Below are 22,683 nucleotides of genomic sequence, written 5' to 3'. Positions count from 1 at the left end.
TGGTGTCACACAAATCAACATGGCGGACGTAAACAATGATCAGGAAACGAAGACAAGAGACGCCTCCCCCGCCAAGGAACGAAAGCTTTCTTTAACACCCATGGAAGCTATGGCTGAAGTGGACAAGCTGAAAGAAAGGGTTCGTTCGCTATCTTTTAGCAGTACACTTTCAGGAGATAGCTCTGACAGTGGCAGCAGTTCAGGAACTCGGCCGCTCGTGAAAAGACAAGACGATTTGATCACTTGTTTGAGTGTTATGCGACGTTTGATGGAACAGGCAGAGAGTGAGAGTAAACGAATGCGAGAGGAGAAAGTTTTCATTGCTGCTAAAATCAACAGCTCTCTGAGCGCCGTAAATCGGGAGGTGGAGTATTTGAAAGCCGAGTTGCGAGACCAAGACAAGAGGTTATCGGAGCTTGCGAGTAGTAGACCCACGGAACCTGTTCAAACCCCTGAAACGACAACTGATGGTCCAGGAACCCCGAAGTGTAAATTAGAAGATTTGAAAGAAGACAATGATAGATTACGCTGTGAAAATGATTTTTTAACCAGAGAGCTAAACGAGTGGAGACACGGCAATACAGATTTGGATCAGCTTCGTCAGCGGCTGCATTCCTGTGAACACGAAATTGCTCGAGCTAAAGAAACTATTTCTTGCATGAAAGTGGAAAGAAAACGCTTAAAAACAGAGAAAATGAGTTTACTTAGTCAAATGAAGCAAGTTTATGGAGTTTTAGAGGTAAAAGAAGCGGAGCTGAGGGAATTTATCCAGAATTATGAACAACGGATGGTGGAGGGAGGAGAACAAATTAAACGTCTCGAGAGTGAAAAACTGACTTGGGAGCGGGAGCGAACCGATTTGTTGAGAGAATCTGACAGTTTAAAATCGCAGTTAGAGCTGAAAGACATGCAGTTAAAAGAACTAGAAACAGATTTTTTCGAAGTGAAACAGCATCTATCCGCTTTGCAATCTTCGCTTCGAGAAAACAATTCACAACTGATTTTCAAATCGAACAACTTGAATTTAGACACCCCGGGAGGCAACCAAAAATCGAACGTAAGGAACAACAAGAAGACAAATTCACAGCAAAATTTGAAAGATTCCCCGAGATCGCCGCTAAAAAATGGAGGTGAGTTCGTTCGCGTGATTGTGATTTCATTTTAATTTGTACAATGTATTGTTTATTGACTCAGTGTATTTGTGTGAAAAGGAAAGAAAAACTTTGGAAACTGTTAAATCTTTGATAATGATAAGCTTGCATTAGTCGCTAGTTCAGGAAATCGATGTTAGATTTTGCAATTTACATCACTCAATCGCCTCAGTACGATTGTGAACGTGATAACCCGATTGCGTTACGATCGTTTGCAGACTGTGTGTATTTGAATGTGTTCAAGACAGACTATTGATTTCACAAGTGCCTAGCAAAGACAAGTACACCACTTAGCACGAATGATATTTTGATATCGATAAACTGAAGTTTTGAGCCGAACGGCTTAGCAGACGTCTCTTTTTTTTATCAAGAATTTAGATGTACGATCTGTTTATGTTTCGCAAAATCTGAAAAAGTACCGGATGTTTGTCATGATATTTCAACAGGAAAATCTATGCCACTCCCTGAATCATCAAATGGCTTTGTTTAAGTGGTTTTTCGCAATTTTCTCAATTTGCGATCACCTCTATTTCTAACAGTGTGGGAAAAATGGTAAAGTTTTCAACTTAGTCATCCTAATTTCACTCAGGTCGCCCAGCGATCTAGATTATCAGACAAGTCATATGTAATCGATATATCCAAATGTAGACAGCACTTCAAAATGAGCAAATAAATTTTACTACTCTTTACACAATTGACTTTAAGTAATGAACCGTTGAAAGCCTTGCTGTCTGAACATTCTAGCAAATTTGTTAATTAACATAGAAATAGTTTTCCAGACGTCTTTGTAATCACTAAACAAAGAAAGCTGATGTTACAGTTTAATTAGTTTGCCTCAAGGGCTTGCTGTAGTTAAACAATGACCTTGTTTAGTCATCTTTGTTTTTGAGGGTACAGTATTAGCTAAAAGAAAATCACTGTGTCTTGTTTTGGGCACAAATATTCAAGGAAGAGGACAATAGTAGTTATTTTTGCAAGAACATGTAGATTATCTTTATGTTAATTTGCTGAGATGTGAAACAGACCATAAAATTTGTGATTGCAAGTTTTTCTGGAGAGAAAAGAACCCTAAGTGCAGAGGTGGAAGAATATTACTGTGAGATCATTTTGTCAATAACAACAACACCAAAAATGTGTTTGTTTATTTGCCTCTTTTTTTTTTTTTTACATAATCTCCTTTTTAATTCAACTTATTCACTACTGTTTCTGGTCTGTTTTGAAATAACTACCAAAGTTTCAGTGGCATTATACATGTATATTACTTTGTTCTCACAAAGTCAAGTGTCGGTTAGCCTGTCAGCAGGCTCACATTTGAGTCATGGACGAGTGGGAATGAGCAAGTCAGTCAGCAAAGCAATCTAATGGGGTGGTGTCTGGTGAACAGGTGCCAAGAAAGTGTGCACCGCATGGCATTGCCGCTTGATTTGGCATCTTACAAATGCACCACTTGCACTTGTGCTCCCCAAATGTGAGCCTACTTGTACATGTAGGCTAAGTGTCAGTCTGTACAAAACAGCTAATTCCCAAACAGTGTGTTTTTCCATGTTTCTCATCACACATTTGGTGAATCAACAAATTTCCCTTCACTTTCATGATTTGTTATGTCTTTCCTCAGAATGGAAACTGTATGTAGGGCAATAACATTCAATCAGATTACAGTTCATAGCTTCAAATGTAAACATGTTTTAGCTGGAAAAACAAAGTAGTAAACAACAGAGTGTGGGAAAATGGAACAGAATTCCTTTCTGTGTTTAGGTTGTAAGGTACTAAACATGGCGGCAAAAATTTCCAATGCATTGCACCATTTCAGTTGTTACCTTATACAAAAATAGGGTATAAGGCTCGAAGTACTTGGTTCTAGTTATAATATTGCAGTGAAATAAACCTGCAGTTTTTCTTTGACAAATCAATCCTACCACTTTAGATATTTGCTCAACCCCACTAGGCTTTGGCTTTTAAGACTTAGTAGGTGAAGATAAGTAAGGGTCCTTTAAATTAGGTATTTCATATATTTAAACTATGAAAGGGATCCATACAATGTGAGTGTATTTTGATGTGGATGCAATTTTGTGGATATTACTAACAGTGTCGGCTTTTTCTTTAGCTGGCTAAAAACAGCCTTGACCAAAAAAATTTACTTATTCAGGCTGAAAGGTTTGGGTTTATGTTGAAGCCTGACATGGTCTAAACAGGGGTTGATTTTAGTTTCAAGTGCCTATGAAGTGAATTTTTTTTTGCGTTTATCTGTCGCTTGTTATGTCTACTTTTCGAAACTGCGTAAAGCGAATAATGTTACAAGGAGGAAAATCTGACTTTTTGCCGTCCAAAGTGAGCTTAGCATAGCAAAACAGTGGGTGCGGAGACTGGTAACGAGTTTACAAGCAATGACGTAAGAAATTGTTCCAGCAATTTGTTTACCCTACTTTGCCTTTGTAGCTATGTGAATTGCCAAAGGAGATTTCTTCAAATTTCGCCATTTTTTTGCAAGTAAAATGTCAGATAATGATGGATATATGTCCTCTAGTGAAAGTTCCAACATACAATAGCTGGAAAGTAGAGATGAAGTCATCTAAACAATTTCCTACGTCACAACCTTGTAATACATTCGTTTTGGCTGCGCACAAAATGAACCCACTTTTGGTTGTCAAATTCGAACTTTGGCCTGCAAAAAGTCAAATTTTTCTCTCTTTAACATTATGCGCTTTTGGCAATTTCGAAAAGTAGACATAAGAAGCGACAGAAAAACGCCAAAACACTTTTCACTTCATAGGCACTTTAAGGGAAATTAAAGTCAGTTCAAAATAGCAGGGAGTATAAAATACACACATACATGTAGCTGACTGTAAATTGGGTGAAAATCTAAGGCAAAAGGGACAAAATTCAAAATAACAAGGAGTGTTATTTCAAACTCTGGGGTCGAAATAACTAGGCGTGAATTAGCAGGGGTTCAACTCTCTAGTAAAAATCAAAGCACTCTATGAGCAAATCCATCGATTTCCCAGTGGATGATGATTGACCTGTGTGGCTTATGGGTTATTCTAGTTATACAAGTTACCATATTGACTTCTGGCTATACTTGTTATAACAGCAGTCTTTTTTTTAAAACAAAGAATGACTTTTCGTGCATACTACATGAGGTACAAGAATTGGCAAAACCACCACTACATGAGCTGCATTGCTCTGATGGATTTACTCGTTCTTGATTGAGCCACTCTACCTTGTAAACTTCTCGTCGCCTTGCCCAACATATTTTTCTTCTCCCCTGAAGACAAAAGCTTAGTCTGCTTTACACGACTCAGCACTGTTAGATCGGGTGCAAAGAGGTTGTGCATAAGATCGAGGCGACTCTGCTCGCAGGACAACTGTGAAAGATCTTCAGAGAAATTGAGTTTTTTTTATTATGAATTACAAACCCACAACATGTAAAACATCAGATGCAATTTAGGGTCGATTATGGGAAGAAGCAAGCTCGCAGAGCGCCACAAAACTGTGTTCTTATTGGTTCCAAGCTTGAAATAAGAACATGAGGCTACTTGCGGATGGTCTTCACCAGAAAAATGGTTGAACAAGTAAAGAAAAAGACCAGTGGCTTAAAAAAGCAAACGGAAAAAAAAGCTGATGAATCCCAGAATCGAACTCGGGTCCACTAGATTGGAATGCGGGTGCTAACCATGATATTAAACATGTAAGAAACCTTGCTACAAGGGGGAAAGATACAAACTACTTGAGCCTTATCTCAAATTGGCTAGCAAATATACGAATTAGCTAACAAATATGTGACTTATAGTCTCTTAAACTGCAAATTTCTCGGATGCTGACTTTTAGTGTGGCTAGTACACAGGGAACAGAGGAGTCCTATTTGACCTTTTTTCCAGTTAAATTCGCCATACAATTGTAGTGTGAATCAATTTTTTGTCGATTCAAATGACCTCAAAATCAAACTGTACACATGCGATCATGTTGCAATGATTAAATCTACTATAAATAGACATGTAAAGCTTTTCGCGAGAGCTGTTGTGTAACTTTGTGATATGATAGCTCATCAGCCCTTTTAAGGGTCAAAGTGTATCAGCTTGAACAAGCCCAAAAATTTTTGTCTGTGGGCAAAATTTTAATGCTCGGATTGGATTTCAGTTTGTGAAGTCCTAGTTAGTTCTCTCTGCTCCCGCTATTTTTCAATGTGACTTATGTTTCTTCAGTGTTATTTGTGTAACCTGGAGAGTTTGTCCTCAAGAGCAGGATTTTCTCCCAATGGATTCCACGCCCGTAGTTGAAACTTATAATCTGGTATAATCATGAGCTTTTTAGAGGCTCGCAAGACTGCGGTGTTCTTTATTAGAGACTTTTTTGACAAATACTATGGTGGCCTCAAGGAAATTGTTCGCTTTGATTTCCGATATACGATTTCAGGAGCTCAACCCTCCAGTAGTCGTACCATCAATATGTATCTGCAGATTGCCTCTTGTCAAATCTTTGCTAAACTTCGCTGTGGAAATTTACAACAACAGCTTCCAGGAACTTCACCTCTGTCATCAAAAACATTTCCAATGTGTATTGCCAAAGCCAATATTTGGTCTTATTTATAGTTCACTGTTAATTTAAGATTAGAATTGTAATAGAAATGTTAAATGAACTATACCCACAAAGCAAACAAAACAAATTTCCATTTTTAGTGCAACAATCGCAGTCACATAGACCTTGACCTAGAAATGTAAAACGATACATGTGCCTGCAATATTGACTAATACAGTGATTTCAGGTGCTTTGTCTACTGGTCAGTGGAGTTACTCCAAAAAGTTTACAGATGATGGAAGGACATCATTTGCATAATCTCCACCACCACTAAAACCATATAGATTGCTTACACAATCTCTGGCTATCGAAGCTTATTATTAATATAAAAGTTTAAGACTTATGTTTTGTTCTTTTCCAGTGCAGGTCACCATAATTGCAAATTTATTTGTTTGTTATTTGAGTTGTTTAATTTCAGTGGTTTTATTTTAGATAACTGCACTCTTCCTGTGTCTTCATTAACTTCACCTGTAGAATCAGCATCCTCAGGCTCACAGTCTGACGTAAGCCAAGGACTAACACCACGAGACTCAGAAGTTTTTGATTTTGGTGTTCAAGACAACTGTGAACAGTCCATATTTGAAAAGAAGAAAATGAAGACACGCTCCAGCTCATTGTCAAGGTTTTTTTCGCGGGGAAAACAGCGAAAGCCTGTGTTTAAGCTGGTAGTTAGAGGCAAGTGACCATTTCTTTATGTTACAGATTGATTCAGCCATTCTTGTCAGTTGTTTGAACTAGTGCCTGCTTTAGGACGAGATTCTCAACAACTTCCCAAATACAAATAATTTTATACATGAAATTGGGATGCCGTAATGCCCAAGAAATTATTTCTAGGGTATTACATCTAGTAATAATAATAATTAACAACTTATATTGCGCCTTTTAACATGCAATGATCAAAGGCGTATCACGTCATAAATTCCGAAAATTATATGAAATTTTTAAAAGCTAGTAAAAGCCATTGACTCCTGTGCCAGCCGTAACCACCCGTGATGAGCCTTGGCCTTTCTTCCCCTTCTGACGTCATCACCCTTGACCAAAATTGGCATCATCTATGCTCAACTTCTGCAGGAGGAAAAGATCTTTCCAAGGATACCCAGATCAGAGTGATCAGCCCAGTGGAGCCTGAGATATGCACCAAAATGCTCAAAAAGTTGAGTAAAAAACTCAGAGCAAAATTTCCTGCCCCTACACATGGCTACTCCATGGCAAAAATTGCCTGTCTCAATGATGCTTTCTCAGAATGTTTTAAAGTGGAAGCAAGCCCAGTAGAAGATCAATCACTGCAGCATAAAGAAAACAAAAGGAGAAAAAGGAAAGGCGAAAAAAATAAAAAATAAAAAAATCGAAAAGCCTAAAGACGTAGCTCACTTTCTTGTCCATCTCAAAATTTTAATTTCTGCACATGCCTGAGCAAAAGTGTTGTAAAACGCAATGCTAGTGGAAAGAAGACATGCTGTCATGTTGCAAATGCCTTTCTGAGTAGATTGGAGCTAATTTGGCCCATATCCAGCCTGAAAATCTCCAAAATGTCCAAAAAATGTGTTTTTGGCGAAAAGCTCCAGGAGTCAATAGGTTAAAAAGCTATGCTTTGAGTAAGGATTTAAACTGTTGAACTGTGTTTGATTTCCTTAACAAGATGGGTATGGCATTCCACAATGTGGGAGCAGCAACAGAAAAAGATCTGTCTCCAAAAGATGTCAACATATTCTTCCCATGAGGGAAGTCAGGTAGTAATCCATCATTTGATCGCAGCTGATAGATGGACTTAGAAGAAATTTGTTTGACGTGAACCTTAGTAGATTCATGTACAAACACTTGTACAATTTTGCTGTTCCTTAAAGTAAGCCTAATTTAGCAGTCTTTTAATGCCACATGCATTGGCCTTTTTCATGTTATGGACCTAGATTTGCATGTCATAAGCATGTTGAAGAAGTTTACTCATGAAAAAACTTTGATCCCAGTTAAATGATCCAGCCACTTTGAATCGCGAGTTGTTTTGTTTTGTTTTTTTTTTAAGAAATTTGGTAATCAAGATTTAGACATGCAAATAATATTTGTTATTAACAGAATTCCCAGACATTGACAATGTGAATAAGCTTCCCACCAGCGCAAGTTTTGCCGAGAAAAAGCGTGTGTGGGAATTACACAAGGACATTCCCATGGTGTGCTGGAAAGCCAACATGGTTTTAGCTTGGCTGGAGGTTGAATGCCAGATGCCTATGTACTCACAAATGTGCTATGAGAACATTAAAAGTGGGAAACTTTTGTTGGAGCTTAATGATAGTGAGTTAGAAGCTGGACTTGGTTTGGGAAACACAATGCACCGACGCAAATTGAGGCTGGCCATTGAGGACTACAGGGACCCATCAGTTGTGTAAGTTGTGCTCTTTATGTGTCCATGAATGTACGTTACTCTCTATTTGTCATACAAAGTAATGTGCATGTATGTATATTACATGAAACTTCCCAACAACTTAATGTTGCAATTTTTAACTAAAGGTGATGTACAAAAACATTTTCAACATTTTTCTAGTTGTAAACTTATTTTTGTGACTTTCTTGATTGTTACATCAACTTCAAGCAATTTACATTTATATAATATTGGAAAAGGTCTACACCAAAGTTTTATCATAATAAATTCATTTTTATATATTAATCATTTAATAATTATGACCGGTAAAATTACTTTGACATTGTTATTGGCTGAGAGCAGGCCAACTTATCATTCAGTTTTTATTTGCACCTGGGTGTTAATTTTCTCAGTGAAAAAGAATAATCGCATCAAAGCTCAAGCTATAAGGATTTTCATGAATTGTGTTATTTGAAAACTTGTTCAAAAATGCCATGCAATTTTAAGAGAATTTTCAAGTATCACACATGGTGTAAAATCTTTAATGCATTCATATTGACATGATTCTATACTAATAAGAAACTATTTTACAGAACTTCTTAATTTTGTAAGTATTGATTGCCTATAACTGTACGTTTGCAGTAAGTACCCTGCAATTTCCTCTGTGGATCACATTTGGGTGTCCCGTGGGTGGATAAGAGAGCTGGGTCTTAGCCAGTATTGCTCTGCATTTGAAGCTCAGATGATTGATGGAAGGTTATTAAATGTTCTTACAAGGAAAGACATGGAAAAATACCTTAATGTCAGCAAGAAATTCCATCAGGTAAGAACTATGAATGATAACATGAGCCCTGCATGAAAGTTATAATGTTCATTTAACTGTGATGGGGTCTATGTATAATTTTGCTGATGTAATGTAATTGGATTAACACCCTCTCGGTTTATCAATGTTTATTTGAAAAAAAGGAACATTTTTTTCTGACTAACTTGGCCTCTTTTGGGGAGATTTTTCTTTGTCTTTTGTAAACTTTGGGTAAAATGACTGACTTTAATTAAAAACAATATTGTTGGCCTTGAAGGCTGGAAGTAACCTGAATGTACTATATGGTTAGATTTAGCTTAAGTTTGTACATTTATGTATACTCAGATATTGTACAGTCGTGAACTAGGAAAATGTCCCTTCTTAATGGATGCCTTTCCAATAAAGAATATACTTTGTAGTATAATTATTTTGTACTGATTCAACATTTATAATCATGCAACAAATTAATCAGTCATCTATCTACCTTGCATTGAATGTGGAAAAACACACTTCAATATGTTATTTCATTTCTTTCTTTTATCAGATAACTATTCTTCATGGCATAAGGTTGCTACGCATGATGGAGTTCAACAAGGAGGTAAGCCATCTGTACACTGTTCAGTTACATACCAACACTTGTACAGTGTTGATCAGAAGAAACCTAACAGGGAACGTTTGAATGTGTTCTGTTTCCGTTCCACACGCGTTCCCATTCCTGTTCTGTATCCGTTCCGTACCCGTTCCATATCCGTTCCATGTCGGTTCTCTATCCGTTTTGTGCTGTTCTGTTCCCATTCTGTTAGCATTCCATTGGTAAGCATTCTTGGAACTCGTTCAGAAGAATGAGGTTTCCCAGAACCTGTTTACAAGATTAGTGACACTAATTTGCATTTCATGAAGTGGGTTAAAACTGTCATCTTATGGGAGAATACGAACAGTAAACTTAAATTTTTGTGGTGAAAATGTGAGTCCAGATACTCGAAAAACTCGGGAAGATGGTATTGTAACTTCAAGGCCAGTTAGTAAGTCTTTTTCCGAAACTATACAAAGTGACCGGTAGTCTGTGTGATTGCTTGAGGAAAGGAAGACCATCCATCTTTGAAATGCAATTGGACTTGCGATTAAGCCCAGTTCACCACAACAACCTTTGAAGATGGCATTATTTTGCATGTGGGCTTACTCAATGGCTATACTGGAAAATGCCTTCTCAGCCTTCATAACAATCCAGTAATTCTGCTTGTTGTCTTTGACTGTTCATGCCCCTGGTTTGCACAGTGGAAGCCATCATGCACAAATAGTATGGTCTAATGAGTAAAGCCATGGAACAAGGACTTCAAGTGTTTTAACATAGAATGGAAATTTCATTCACAAAGCGGGATCTAAGGGCATGAAGACTTCCAACCTGAGAATTATGTTCTAAAAATGAAAAGTGGGCTCCTTTCACCTGTAGAGGACTTCCTTTCATTCAAAAAGCTCTATATATACACCAGGACTGTGGAGAAAATACTCTCTTGGAGTTTCTGGAGGGCTAAAACAGTTACTGAATAATGATATACATCAGCAAAACTTGTTTATAAATCACACTTTCGACATCAAACCAAAACTGATCCTCTACAGGGTTCCCTTATTTGGCACCTTTTGCAAATTTTTCTGTCAGTATGGTTTGTATCATTTGCATACCTGGCAGTGATTGTAGGCATATAATTCTTGATAGACCACCCATATAGTCTCCTTGTAGTTTGCTTTTATTTACTGCCATTTGCTTGCAGTTAGCATTTATATACTGTGTTTGCTTGCGGTTAGCATTTATTTACTGCTGTTTGCTTGTGGTTAGCATTTATTTACTGCTGTTTGCTTGCTGTTAGCATTTATTTACTGCTGTTTGCATGTGGTTAGCATTTAAGGGGTGAAGGGGAAGGCGACTACAATGTATATGTGTCCTACCATGAAGTTCATACCTGATTGTATATTTTTCTAAAAAAAACCACAATATTAAAAAAATGCTTATAAGTAGTTTTTTTAAAAAACATTTCAGAATAAAAACTAGCAGTGAAAAACGACGTTTCGATCTCTCTGAGATCATTTTCAAGTTGAAGAAAAAACGAATGAAATATACATATATGAGTACAAATTAGGGCGTGAGAATGTCAAACGATAAAATATGTAAATGCAAATGCTAAAATGTAAGTGTTAAAATAATAAAATACTATAAAGAAAACCTATTCAAATAACTTTGCATGGAGTGAATCTGACTGTTTGTTCAAGGATGGCTTAAGCTCCTTTATAAAGAGCATTTCGTAGATCAGGCAGTCATCTGTATTGTACATGATTTTTAGAGGGCCACTGGTTTGTTAGTATTTTTATACTATTTTAGTGCTACCCTCTTTAAATAAAGTCTTTACTTACTTACTTACTTACTAAATTTACTTTGGCACTTTCTCAAGATCTTAAAATCACGATATATGTCACTTGGGACCGTTCCATGCTGCTCTTTGATGTGATTCCCGATTGAAGACGATCCTTTGTGTTCCTCAACGCGTTGATAGAGGTGTTGGCACGTGTACCCGACATAGTTTGCATCACACAAACCACGCTTGTAGTAGTAAACAACGCATTGCTGGTTAATGATAGGCGGCTTCTTTTCTTTTGGTTTGATCTCGTGTCCGATCTTGCGGCTTGTATACACAGGACGAATATCAATTCCAAGTTTTCGGCCTTGTTCCCCAAGTTGTCTTCGCATGGAATTGGCCGATCTCTGATCCTTGAATAGTAACACCAATCTGACAGGCGTTTCATTCACGTTACGTGCTCGAGTGGAAATTGGATCGCCAGAAACTTTCTTGGTGACAAAATTACTGATGGTTGATTGTATCAATTGCGTTGGGTACTGAAGTCACGAGAACGTCTGTGTGAGACGATCACATTCCAGGGGGAACAGTTGCCAGGTAGATGATAGTTTAAGGGCACGATCCAGCATTGTTTTTAGCAATGACTTCTTGTATCTAACGTGGACGTGGCTCTTGTCATGTAGTAATAATCTGGTGTCAGTTGGTTTTCTGTACACCCTTGTCTCTGGGCGACCATTGCATTTCCTGATGTCTGTTCCCAGGAAAGGAAGTTTACCGTGTTTGCCAAGTTCCATGGTGAAGCTGACAGATGGATGGCTCTCATTTAAGAGGAAAGGAATGCTTCAGCTGTTTCGGTGTCAGGCATTATGCTCAATGTGTCATCCACATAGCATTTGTAGAACTCAGGTAACTTGCCTTGGTCCTGAAGTCGATCTTCGATACTGCACCGCAAGTTACCCAAGTTCTACAAATGCTATGTGGATGATGATATGTGGTTTGTGTGATGCAAACTATGTCGGGTACACGTGCCAACACCTCTATCAACGCGTTGAGGAACACAAAGGATTGTCTTCAATTGGGAATCACATCAAAGAGCAGCATGGAACAGTCCCAAGTGACATATATCATGATTTTAAGATCTTGAGAAAGTGCCAAAGTAAATTTGACTGCCTGATCTGCAAAATGCTCTTTATAAAGGAGCTTAAGCCAACCTTGAACAAACAGTCAGATTCAATCCATGCAAAGTTATTTGTAGAGGTTTTCTTTATAGTATTTTATTATTTTAACACTTACATTTTAGTGTTTGCATTTACATATTTTATTGTCTGACATTCTCACGCCCTAATTTGTACTTATATATGTATATTTCATTCGTTTTTTCTTCAACTTGAAAATGATCTCAGAGAGATCGAAACGTCGTTTTTTGCCGCTGGTTTTTATTCTGAAATTAAAAAAATGGTAACAAAAACGATTTCAAATTCAACTGGATATTCTGAAGTCAGATCATTCAACATGGATGAAAAAGCAAACAAATATACGATTCTCTTGAGACGTTAACACCTTAAGTCTATTAAAATGAACCACACATTCAATTTATAAGTTGTTGATGTATTTTGGTGATCAAAATTGTTAAAAACAAGGGTTTTCATGCCAATGAAGATTGTTGAGAATTGAAATCCCCTGCTTTCTCCCCCCGGATCATTGACACACTTGACACCCAGGCATTTGGTCTAATTCATAAGCTGTTGATATATTTTGGTTTAATTTGGTGATCAAACCTGTTGAAAACCATGGTTTTATTCAACAGCCTTGTTTTCATGCCAATGATATTGGCAAGAATTGAAATCTCTGCCTTCTCCCCCCGGATCATTGGCACAGGTGATACCCAGGCTAAATTTGTTTCTTACACCAACAAGATTCTTTTTGCCAAACTTCACGCTTTCTTCCATATTGAAGACTTCATGCCTTGAAATCATCCTAAGCCACCTCACTAATTGTATAAATGGTAGTTTAAAAACCATAGCCAGTTGCATTTTATTAACATAAAGGCAAGTGTTTGTTTGTTTGTTTTTATGATGGCTGTTATGGAAAACTGCACTTTTACCAGCTGTTTACATGTACATGCACATGTACATTGTATTTGTAGCCTGGCTATATAAAAGTCCAGTTTCAAGTTAACCAAGACCACTGAGTAAAGCCTCATCTGTACAGTGTTAGTTAAGGATCTGATGAAAATCATTCACAAAATACCCACAGAAAAGTAATGATGAAGCAATTCACAGAGTTGTCAATACTTCATGCTATCACTGGTGGTTGTGAACATCAAGACTAACCCTGTGCATATACATCTTTAGTTTTTATTAAGTAGCTTAGTTAACTCAAAACTGGACGATTGTCAAACTTAATATATAATAATTCTCTTCTCCTTATGTAGTTGTTAGTGGATCGTCGAAGGCAAAGTGAAGATAATGACTTGGATCCTATTGTCTGGACTAATGAGAGAGTTGCAAAGTGGTGTCGTTCAGTGGACCTGGGTGTAAGTTAGCTTCAGTACACACACTGTGTATAGTATATCTACAGCAGTTCACCTTTGAACACATTGCATTATTTGCCACAGATCTACTGATGTACTTTTAACAAAATTGTTCCCTGCCATTTCTCAGACTCGTGAATAATGCATCAAGGTTAAACAAAAGAAATCATGACTGCAACAGTGTTTGGATATTTGACCTCAATTAGCACAGATTTTTATGATTTTATTGCGTTTTTCTCCTTAGTTTTAGTTTTGATTAAGGCAATATATCAAACACTCAAGACAGTGTTTGACCACATATTGAACACCTCTTAAATAGTCGTTTTATCTTAAATAGTCTGCTTATGGCCCTATTCTCCCAGAGGAGAGCTAGGAATTAGTAGTAGTAGTCTGCTACACGTTAGATTCTGTTCTCAGTGTTTGGGAATGTGGTCAAAGACAGACATTCGTATTTGATATATTACATGTCACATCAGCCAATGCAGTAACAATGATTTCATTGGCTCTAGTCATTATGTAATTTAATACGAGAAATGTTCAGCAATATGATATTGAAGTGGCCAGATTTTGTTGTTGAGCAGGTAGGCCTGCACATTCCTGGGCAATTCTGTTACATAGACATCTATCAAAGTTCAAGGAAACCTTGAAATACATGTACATGTATTTGCTCAGAACTGGAGATGCCAAAATTAGCCTTGATGGAAATAGACCTGTAAACCCTGGAGAACCTTCCACTTCCCTCCCCTCAATCTGTGATTTCAATTCAATGGGTACATTTTAATGACAATTTTTTTAAAGAAATTGAAAGGAAATTTTAATAAGTGTAGAAATAGTTGTTGATGTCAGTTTTGTATGCATAGGAATACGCTGACAACTTGAGAGACAGCGGTGTTCATGGTGCTTTGTTAGTCCTTGATCCTTCATTTGGTGCCAGTGAACTTGCTCAAGTTCTTGGTATCCATTCCTCCAAGAACATCATCAGAAGACATTTGACAGCTGAGCTTTTGTCTGTGTTGATACCAGCAAGGTACGTGATACCAGAGCTTGACATAAGAGCTTATGGGTTGTACCGTCAATAAAGATAGAATGGAGTTCAAAGTACCCTTAGGATCTCAACATTCTGATCCTTACACTTCTGATTGAAATTTGTAGGTTCTTAATCATCTAACTCTGTCAGTACATGTAGGTTGACCCGCCTGATCCAATGTGTTGTGGTTCTTCAATATATAATTTTTATTACAGTCTTCTAGCTTTGCACCATCATTCCCACATGTTAGTTACAAACACCTTTTCTTTGAGATCTCAAAATTTCTTTGTTTCCTTTGTACTTTCATAAATGAATAAATGAGGGATAAAATTATGCAATCAGTATAGATGTTTGGTGTTCACTAAGGAATACATCTTAATGAGAATATCAAAGGATTGCTAACTAAAGTGGAACATTCTTCTTCAGTTAACAATACATGCATACATGTATGCAAATAAACGACTCACAATTTGCTACGCTGTGTTTGTCAATAATTTGCAGAGATGCAGTAGATTCTGGGGAGACTGAAATCAAAGGCAAACAGAAACAGAAGAGACAGCGTTCCCTGAGTTTCAGCTCTGGTAGCAGAAGCAGCATGCAGTCAGACATAAAACGACACAGTCTTAGGGTAAGTCACTGTATTATTATCAATGGACAAGTCTGTGTTACTTTTGGGAAAATTACAGTCGTCAAATTTTGTTTCATTTTTCCTACTAACTACTATTTTTCTGACAATCAATAACAATTACTATTTTAATATTGGAATATTAGTAAGACGATTAGGAGAATGTCATTGGCTGAGTTTTCTTTCTTGCTAAACCTCTAAATTCTCTAACTAACAATGATTAAGGACAATGTGGCAATCTGTTGACAGATAAGTAAGAATCCATCAGAGGTTGCTAATAACAAAATCATGATATAAAATGGTAAATGGCAACCTTTTAATTTCATGCAAGATATATTTCATTGTATAATTATCATAAAAGAAATACTTTAGACACAAAAGAACTTCCCTAGAAAATTTTAAACCCTCTTTGGGATTAAATATTTGATGTCTGTCTTTGGTAAAGTTGAGCGTAACTAAAAATCAGTTTGAATAATCAAAATTGCCACTTAGACTTAAACATTTAAAGTACTTGTATGTGTAATTTTCGGTGATTTTGTTTTATTTTTTATTTTAAAATGAGCTGCATATTCCTGTAATTCCTTCTTTTCTATAGTGAACTAAAGAAAACTATTGACTTAAAAGAGTTCTTAGTGGTAACTAATTTCACTGTTTTCTAACCATTTCTTTAGCTTTTGTTATGTAGAATGCAGGTTCTTCAATCCAAATATTCTGCTGAACAAATTGCTGTCGTGTTGTAAACCTCTCTCTTTAGAAGGTCACGCTCTGTGCTAAATCAACTATGGAGACTCATCTCTGAAGCCGGCTGCTGAGTAATTTCACTTCAGTTCAATGTAAATACTGTTGAAGTCTCTCATGGCCTTGTGAATGCTCTCAACTCTTATGGTTTGAATTTCTTTTCAAACAGTTTTTAAATCACCAATTGCTAACAGCTTTCTAAGTAATATATAAATTCTTAGTAACCAGATCATGAAATGTCTTGACCAAAACTGAAATTCTTCTAATGTGTGATAAAAATACAGAAGAATTTCACGCTTTCCCTTGAAAACTTAACTTCAGACTCCTTAGCATTAAAACTGGCAAGAGTGAAATAGCAGCTATAAGATATGATTGTAACCTTAAACAAATTAAAACTTTGATTAACCTGTTAACTGGTAATGTGTCATGCAATTCTCTGAAAAATGGCTGATAATTGGATACGGTGGTTAACTTCAAGTTGATGATTAACATAGCAGAACAGAGTAGAACAGTTTCTATGAAACTAATAGCTTTGTTCATTTTTCATGCAATTGATGTTCACGAATGTCGCAAAACAAGTTGTATGTTATTGTAGGATTGAACGGTGTGACGAAGCTTTAACAGGTAATTGAAGTAATTTCCGCTCTATATCTGTTAAATTGATTTGAATTGCCACCAGGTTTGCTTTGCCACTTTGAAAGCTCTTTGTTGTCAGTTTTGTTTAATGTCATGTGACGCCTCAGCTCAGGGAAAAAATATCAACATGCAAGGCAGAAACACCAGAAGTACATGCCTAAAAATTTCGGCATCACATATGTTGGTGTCCGATTATTTTTTAACCGAGCGACAGTCAGTTACAGCCTCTAGAAGATCATTGTTATGTTACATCATCAGTGAAGAATTTTTCAACTCCAATCTGTCTCTCAAGCGACTGCTTTCTCAGCTTGTTGAATTGTTAAAAACCTAGTTCTCTTTGAAACGCCATTACGATATATTGAATAATAATATGAATACTGAACCAAGAGATTTAGAGCATTCATCCGTCTGTGAGGAGAGTTCAATAATTTACTTATCTTCTTTTTCTGTTGTTGTCTATTATTAGTTCCTTTTAACTTCCCTAGCTCGGTTCTGCATGTGTTGACCAGCATGTTGCTTGGCTTGCCTTACTTGTTCTACTACTCTACCCTTCTACCACTCCTTGTCAAGTTTAACCCTAACCCTCCTTCCCTAATATGTACATTGTAAGATTACCTACCGGCCTATCCACTTATTAGACTGCCTGCTTACATATTCAGCCATGTCTTGCTTACCTACCTTACTTGGCTTACCAATTCATCAAAGGACGTGCATATAGCCTTTCATTTCAATATAGGGTTCCGATCTGGGGGGAGGTGGCAAGGAGACGGGGGAAGAGAGGGAGGGGAACATTGCACTTACTGTGTCAAAACTCGCAATCGTCAATATCCCTGGCTCCTTCAAAGCTTACCTTCATGTATTGTTGCCTGATTCTCTCCTTTTTATATCGGTATAACTGTACTTTTTCCGTGTCTTTCCCTATTGATTCGTGTCGACCTTCAACACTTAACTCTTGGCTCATGACGTAGTCTAACGAGCAAATACCCGCAGCAATAAATTTATTTCCATGTAAAGTTAAAATCTTGATGATGGTTTTATTAATATCAATTTCATGTAAAAGTTTACTGTAAAACGGACAGCTAGGTAAAGCTAACTTGGGTTATCACAGTCAAAGGGAACTTGTAAACCAAAACAAGAGTATCATATATCCCATTCACATCGACATGTTAAACATGTTTAAGAGTAGTTTAACTAAACACGGTTTAAAATTAGTTGCTCATACCGTACATACCTCATAACTTAAGATATGTTAGCAAGGTGGTTTGAAATTTGTCTTCTTAAAATGAATGCAAAGAGTTATTGAAAAATTGGAAAAACCTTAACCTGATGTAGTTAAACTAGTTTAGTTGGTGTGAATAGGGTATTAGAGCGATTTTCATTTGAGCGTCTAAAGTAATTTGCTTTGGTTTAAGAAAAAACTTGTGCCACTCGTATTTGTGTACAGTCGAACCTCGATCGAACGGATTTCTCGATTATCCGGACTTTTTCTCTAGTCCCAATCTTGTCATGAATATGTACTAGTCATGATCAAGATCCGTAGCAATATTCTTTTCAAAACTATAGCATTGAAAAGTGCAGTCAAAAGCGAGTTTGTCTTGCTTTTAAAGAGCAAAAGCAGCGCTCGCACGCCTCGTAACTAATGAAGAACACTCGAATGAGTTCTGATTGGCTCAGAGTTGAGTGGTTCAAGATATACAGTAGACCATATTGGTTTCCAAACGATTTGTAAACGAGTTGTTTCACGATTAATTGATGCTTTATTTAACAGTTTTGTTCTTCATTAATATTCATATTTTCGATTATCCGGACCCTCGATTATTCGGACTATTTCGTCTAGTCGCAACGGGTCCGGATAATCGAGGTTCGACTGTACCTTTCTTAATTTTCTCAAATTTAACAATTTTTAGCTACTGTATATTTACAATGTTTGCTCAGGCCAGCCAGAAGACCACCTGAGGGTGAGGTTGCCTCCTAGCTAACGATATTTTATTATTTTCATTATTACATTGGTCATGGAGTTTTGATTGGCTCAGTGGATTGTCTGTGTTGTTTCTGATTGGCCAGAGTGATTCTCAGTTTTGGTTTTGGCTTTATGAATCTCAGTTGAAAACTGCTCTATTTTATCATGTGATTTGTATCGCCATGCAATTTCCAACAATCCAACAGCTGTGCTTTGTTTCCCTCACGGTATTGGCTTCACTATAAGGAGTCATACTGCGAACTAAATAAGGAATATTGAACCCTTCACGCTCCAGAATCTAATGTATCCTAAACATGCCAATACACATGTCTAAAGTATGTATAAACAGTATACGGTTCACAAAACTGAAGAAACAGATCATCAAATGAAGTGGCTTCACATTCAACCCAATATCGACTTCCTGTTTCCAGCTCATGTTCGTGTTTAATTCCACCAGTAAACAAGAGGTTCAAAACAAAGCATTGGACGCAAAAAATACCAAGCTTGTTTCGATCCTCTCGATTACTTGCTTGATGAAAACCAAATCACGTCAAAATGAGTATCTACTCGCAATCCGTGTGCTTTGTCGTGTTCCCCAAACCAGGGAAAAAGCCTGCGTGTTTGGTTGTGCAACTTTTGGCACCTTAAATTTTCGAGAATTTAAGGTGGCTCTGGACCCTACTTACAGAACTTTAGTAAACTTTGCCAAAAGTTGCGTCTTATCATGCTTATCAAAAGTTGATAATATAAAAAAATTTCACAGTGCCGTTTTTGAATTATAAGCCCCCAAAAGCTGTAATTAAGGGTCTTTTAGGAGGTCATACTGTTGCTATGGTAACCTATTGTGTCACGAAAATGATAACAACGTGTTCACCAATGATTGGGCAGTTATTTGATGCCGTGATTGTAGCATCAAGTGATGAAGAGTGGTTATAACGACCAATCAAAATCTAAGCGTTGGAAACTGTTTTGAGCCACCTTAAATCCATTTTCCCAAAACGGGACTTAGAAGAAAGCAACATTTCGTGCTATTAACGCTGTTGAATGTTATTTCTCTTCAGGATTCATTGCTGCTTCGATCTCAGGGTACAAAGTACAGACCGACAAGAACCAGCAGCGATGGAACTGATGTCTCCACCTCAGTCTACCCTGGCGTGCAAATGAGACGTTCATTTAGAAGATCTCGCTTGAGACCTAAATCATCTTTACAATAAAGAGAAGTAATATTAACTGTTCGATGTAAAATAAACCGCCACAAACGCTCCACGTAGTACCAAGTACAAGTGTAGTTTGAAATTGAGGCTTTATGGTGACAATAATTTTATTTCATACATTTGTTGTATATTGTTGTAGTAAATGCCTCTGTCCCTGGAGCGCCTATCAGAATTTTATTTTTTTATTGTCATTCTTGTCTCCAAAATTTTTAGCTCATTTCAAAAGAATTACTATGCGGTGTTTTTCCTTCCATTACGTCGAGAGTCATTGGGAGTTTGTCACAGTCCATGTTGAATAAAAGTAGGAGTGCTTTCAACTTCTTTTCGCTCAATCGTTAACTCGGCAATCAAAAATTTTATTAGTATTTCCTGGTTGTCAGGAATCTTCGTTATGTGTACGGGCGTTTGATTACTCAAGCAAAGCCTTTTGTTTCTTCAGTCACATTTGGTTAATTGTGCACTCCCTGCATTAAAACTGAACTAATTATCAGTGTTGACGCAAAGCGTTATCGTTTCAAGGGTTATTTTATACTTGACGTATTTTTGTATTCCGACTTTACAAGAGGAAGGAAAACGTTGCGCTTCGCTTACATTATGACGTAACAAATTTGCGAGAGGTTGTTATGAGACCGGCTATATGACATATGACGTAAATATGACGTCAGTGTGACGTTTAATTTGACTATGGTTACTCTACCCATGTTTACATGGAATGGTAATCACACCAGACAAATTGAATTCTGTTAGAACTACACCACTTATTTTTGCAGATCTTTTTATTGTGCAAAATTAGTAACCACGAAACGGCTAGAAATATCGTAGGTATTAGTCATGTAGTTGTACGGTGAAACAATCTAGTTATACAAGTCGGTTTGACGCTTGTTTTAAAGGTGTCTGTATTAGTAATTACAAGTGGTAATGAATCTGCTGTAACATGGTTTGGTGCGAAACAACACTGTGTTTGTGTTTAGTGCTAAGAACACAGCAATGTATCAGACCATCTTATAAGAAGCATTTACGGTAATGCCATTTATTTTAGCGTGCGCAAACGGTCTCTAAAATTTTGTCGGGACCAATTTTAAGATGTACAAAAGCCACGTGCAAATATTGATAAACGGACATAACTTCCCGTCCAAAATATAAACATAATTACTCGGCTGCCGTCAACATTATTACCACTAACATATCGCGCAAAAACGAGAGAACCCCATCTCAACCAAATAGAAAAGGAATTTTAAACATTAGAAATAGATTATACGCAAGAAAATGGAAATTCGGATCACTCAATGATCCTAGATGTTCTTTTACGACACAACGTTTTACACTTTTACATTTTAGATTGTAATATATAGAAATGATGAACAATTTTAATTTAATACTTCTGAAGAGCGATATTTAATTTAGATTATTTGAAAGAATTCTAATTTATTTAGTTGTCTTAATAGAGAACTGTGTGTAACAATTTAGGCTACCTAGTAGTAGAGTCTTTCAAGAGATTTCACGATTTTAATTATTTCCTTTGCGAAGGCTGTTGTTATCGTCAGAAATCAGAAAATCTTAATATATTTGCATTGCCAACCGTCATACTATTTTTATTATTATAAACAAGATGATCTAGAAAAGCAAAATGAATTTTTTTGTCTTATCTCGAACAAGCAGTCACTCTGGAAGTCAAATCGTGATAAAATTTATGTACTTTTTAACTCTTATTGAATCGATAGTGCATTCAAATGAAAGCTGCGCTTCTTCCATTTCATCCTGTTCAATGCAAAATGAAATTTAGTATGAATGTTTTTTTTTTTGTAGTTTTGATCTTTGAGAGTGCGATGGGCATGCAGTTTCTCCTCGACATAATTATTTTAAAATTTCAGCTAACAAGAAAAGGGAAAGTGATGGAAATGATTTGAATATATTCCCAACTTCTCCTGTCTTGAAGCTCTTGAACTATAAGGTTTGTACGAGGAGAATTGTGATGTTGATAGCTGGACATGTTTACACCAGTCTTTATCCTGTTTAGCTACCATTCGCTGTAAACCATACCTTTACGATGACAAGTGAAATAAATATTATGAATTTAACACTTTTGTCTTGAGTAGCTGTGTTTTTCGTTAGTTTTCGTGTACTTCTATGCGTTTTAAACTTCCTCGCTGATGATTACCCGCTTGGGGATGTGCTTTTTCTGATCATTTTTACACCTGTAGCTCCCCTTTTGGATGACATGCTGACTAGCTTTAAAGGTTTAAATCATACAAAGATACAGTAGTGACACGGTGTCTTAGCCAAAAGTTCAGATAATTGTTACCACCCATTTTATGCTGATTGAAACACGTGGAGGCAGAGCGAAGCATTTTTTTTTTTATTCGATTAGTGTTCACGATTTGGAATAACTTTCTTTGACTCGATAGAACGTTTTTCATTTGAGTGTCGAAAAGTAATTGGTTTCGCATCAACTATGCTACACGATTGGCTTAAAAACCTCGCGCCACTTTTTCATCCAGTCAGAAGCAATACTGACTCGCTCGCACTCGTTTTCCCGCGCTTTTCGTCAGCTACGTGCAATGATTGGTCCACTGGATTTTCTGTGTCCTCTGTGATTGGCTAGGGTGATTACTTTGGTTTTGGTTTTACGACACTCAAATTATCCACGCGTTTGCCAATATCATTTTGTTTGGACAAAATGTGGCGAGTTTCAGTGAGAGCAAAAAATTCTGAGCTGGGCCCATG

The 22,683-nt window shown here is 36.9% G+C and overlaps 1 protein-coding gene and 1 pseudogene across 3 annotated transcripts in view; one reads left to right on the top strand and one right to left on the bottom strand.

Annotated features, from left to right (window-relative positions):
* Positions 1 to 22,037, top strand: part of LOC110054293 (kazrin-like) — a 22,221-nt gene extending 184 nt beyond the window's left edge. Inside the window, exons 1-10 of one of the 3 annotated variants that reach the window (XM_089282427.1) lie at positions 1 to 1,130; positions 6,156 to 6,398; positions 7,794 to 8,100; positions 8,719 to 8,899; positions 9,423 to 9,476; positions 13,661 to 13,762; positions 14,620 to 14,786; positions 15,288 to 15,414; positions 16,166 to 16,244; positions 19,807 to 19,939. The exon at positions 1 to 1,130 is cut by the window's left edge and continues 184 nt beyond it. In XM_089282427.1, coding sequence (XP_089138553.1) covers positions 20 to 1,130; positions 6,156 to 6,398; positions 7,794 to 8,100; positions 8,719 to 8,899; positions 9,423 to 9,476; positions 13,661 to 13,762; positions 14,620 to 14,786; positions 15,288 to 15,414; positions 16,166 to 16,210 — 2,337 coding nt within the window. In that variant the 5' untranslated portion in view covers positions 1 to 19 and the 3' untranslated portion in view covers positions 16,211 to 16,244; positions 19,807 to 19,939. Of the gene's footprint in view, positions 1,131 to 6,155; positions 6,399 to 7,793; positions 8,101 to 8,718; positions 8,900 to 9,422; positions 9,477 to 13,660; positions 13,763 to 14,619; positions 14,787 to 15,287; positions 15,415 to 16,165; positions 16,245 to 19,806 lie in introns of all 3 variants that reach the window. The other 2 variants (XM_089282426.1, XM_089282425.1) reach the window with 2 other exon arrangements.
* Positions 11,098 to 12,179, bottom strand: LOC149116678 (uncharacterized; annotated as a pseudogene).
* Positions 22,038 to 22,683: the final 646 nt, after the last annotated feature.

Source organism: Orbicella faveolata, unplaced genomic scaffold (assembly GCF_042242905.1).
Source record: "Orbicella faveolata isolate gen_17 unplaced genomic scaffold, um_ofav_v1 contig_12, whole genome shotgun sequence".
Taxonomy (NCBI): Eukaryota; Metazoa; Cnidaria; class Anthozoa; order Scleractinia; family Merulinidae; genus Orbicella; species Orbicella faveolata.
Note: the sequence above shows the minus strand (reverse complement) of the source record. Positions and strands in the feature narration are given on the sequence as shown.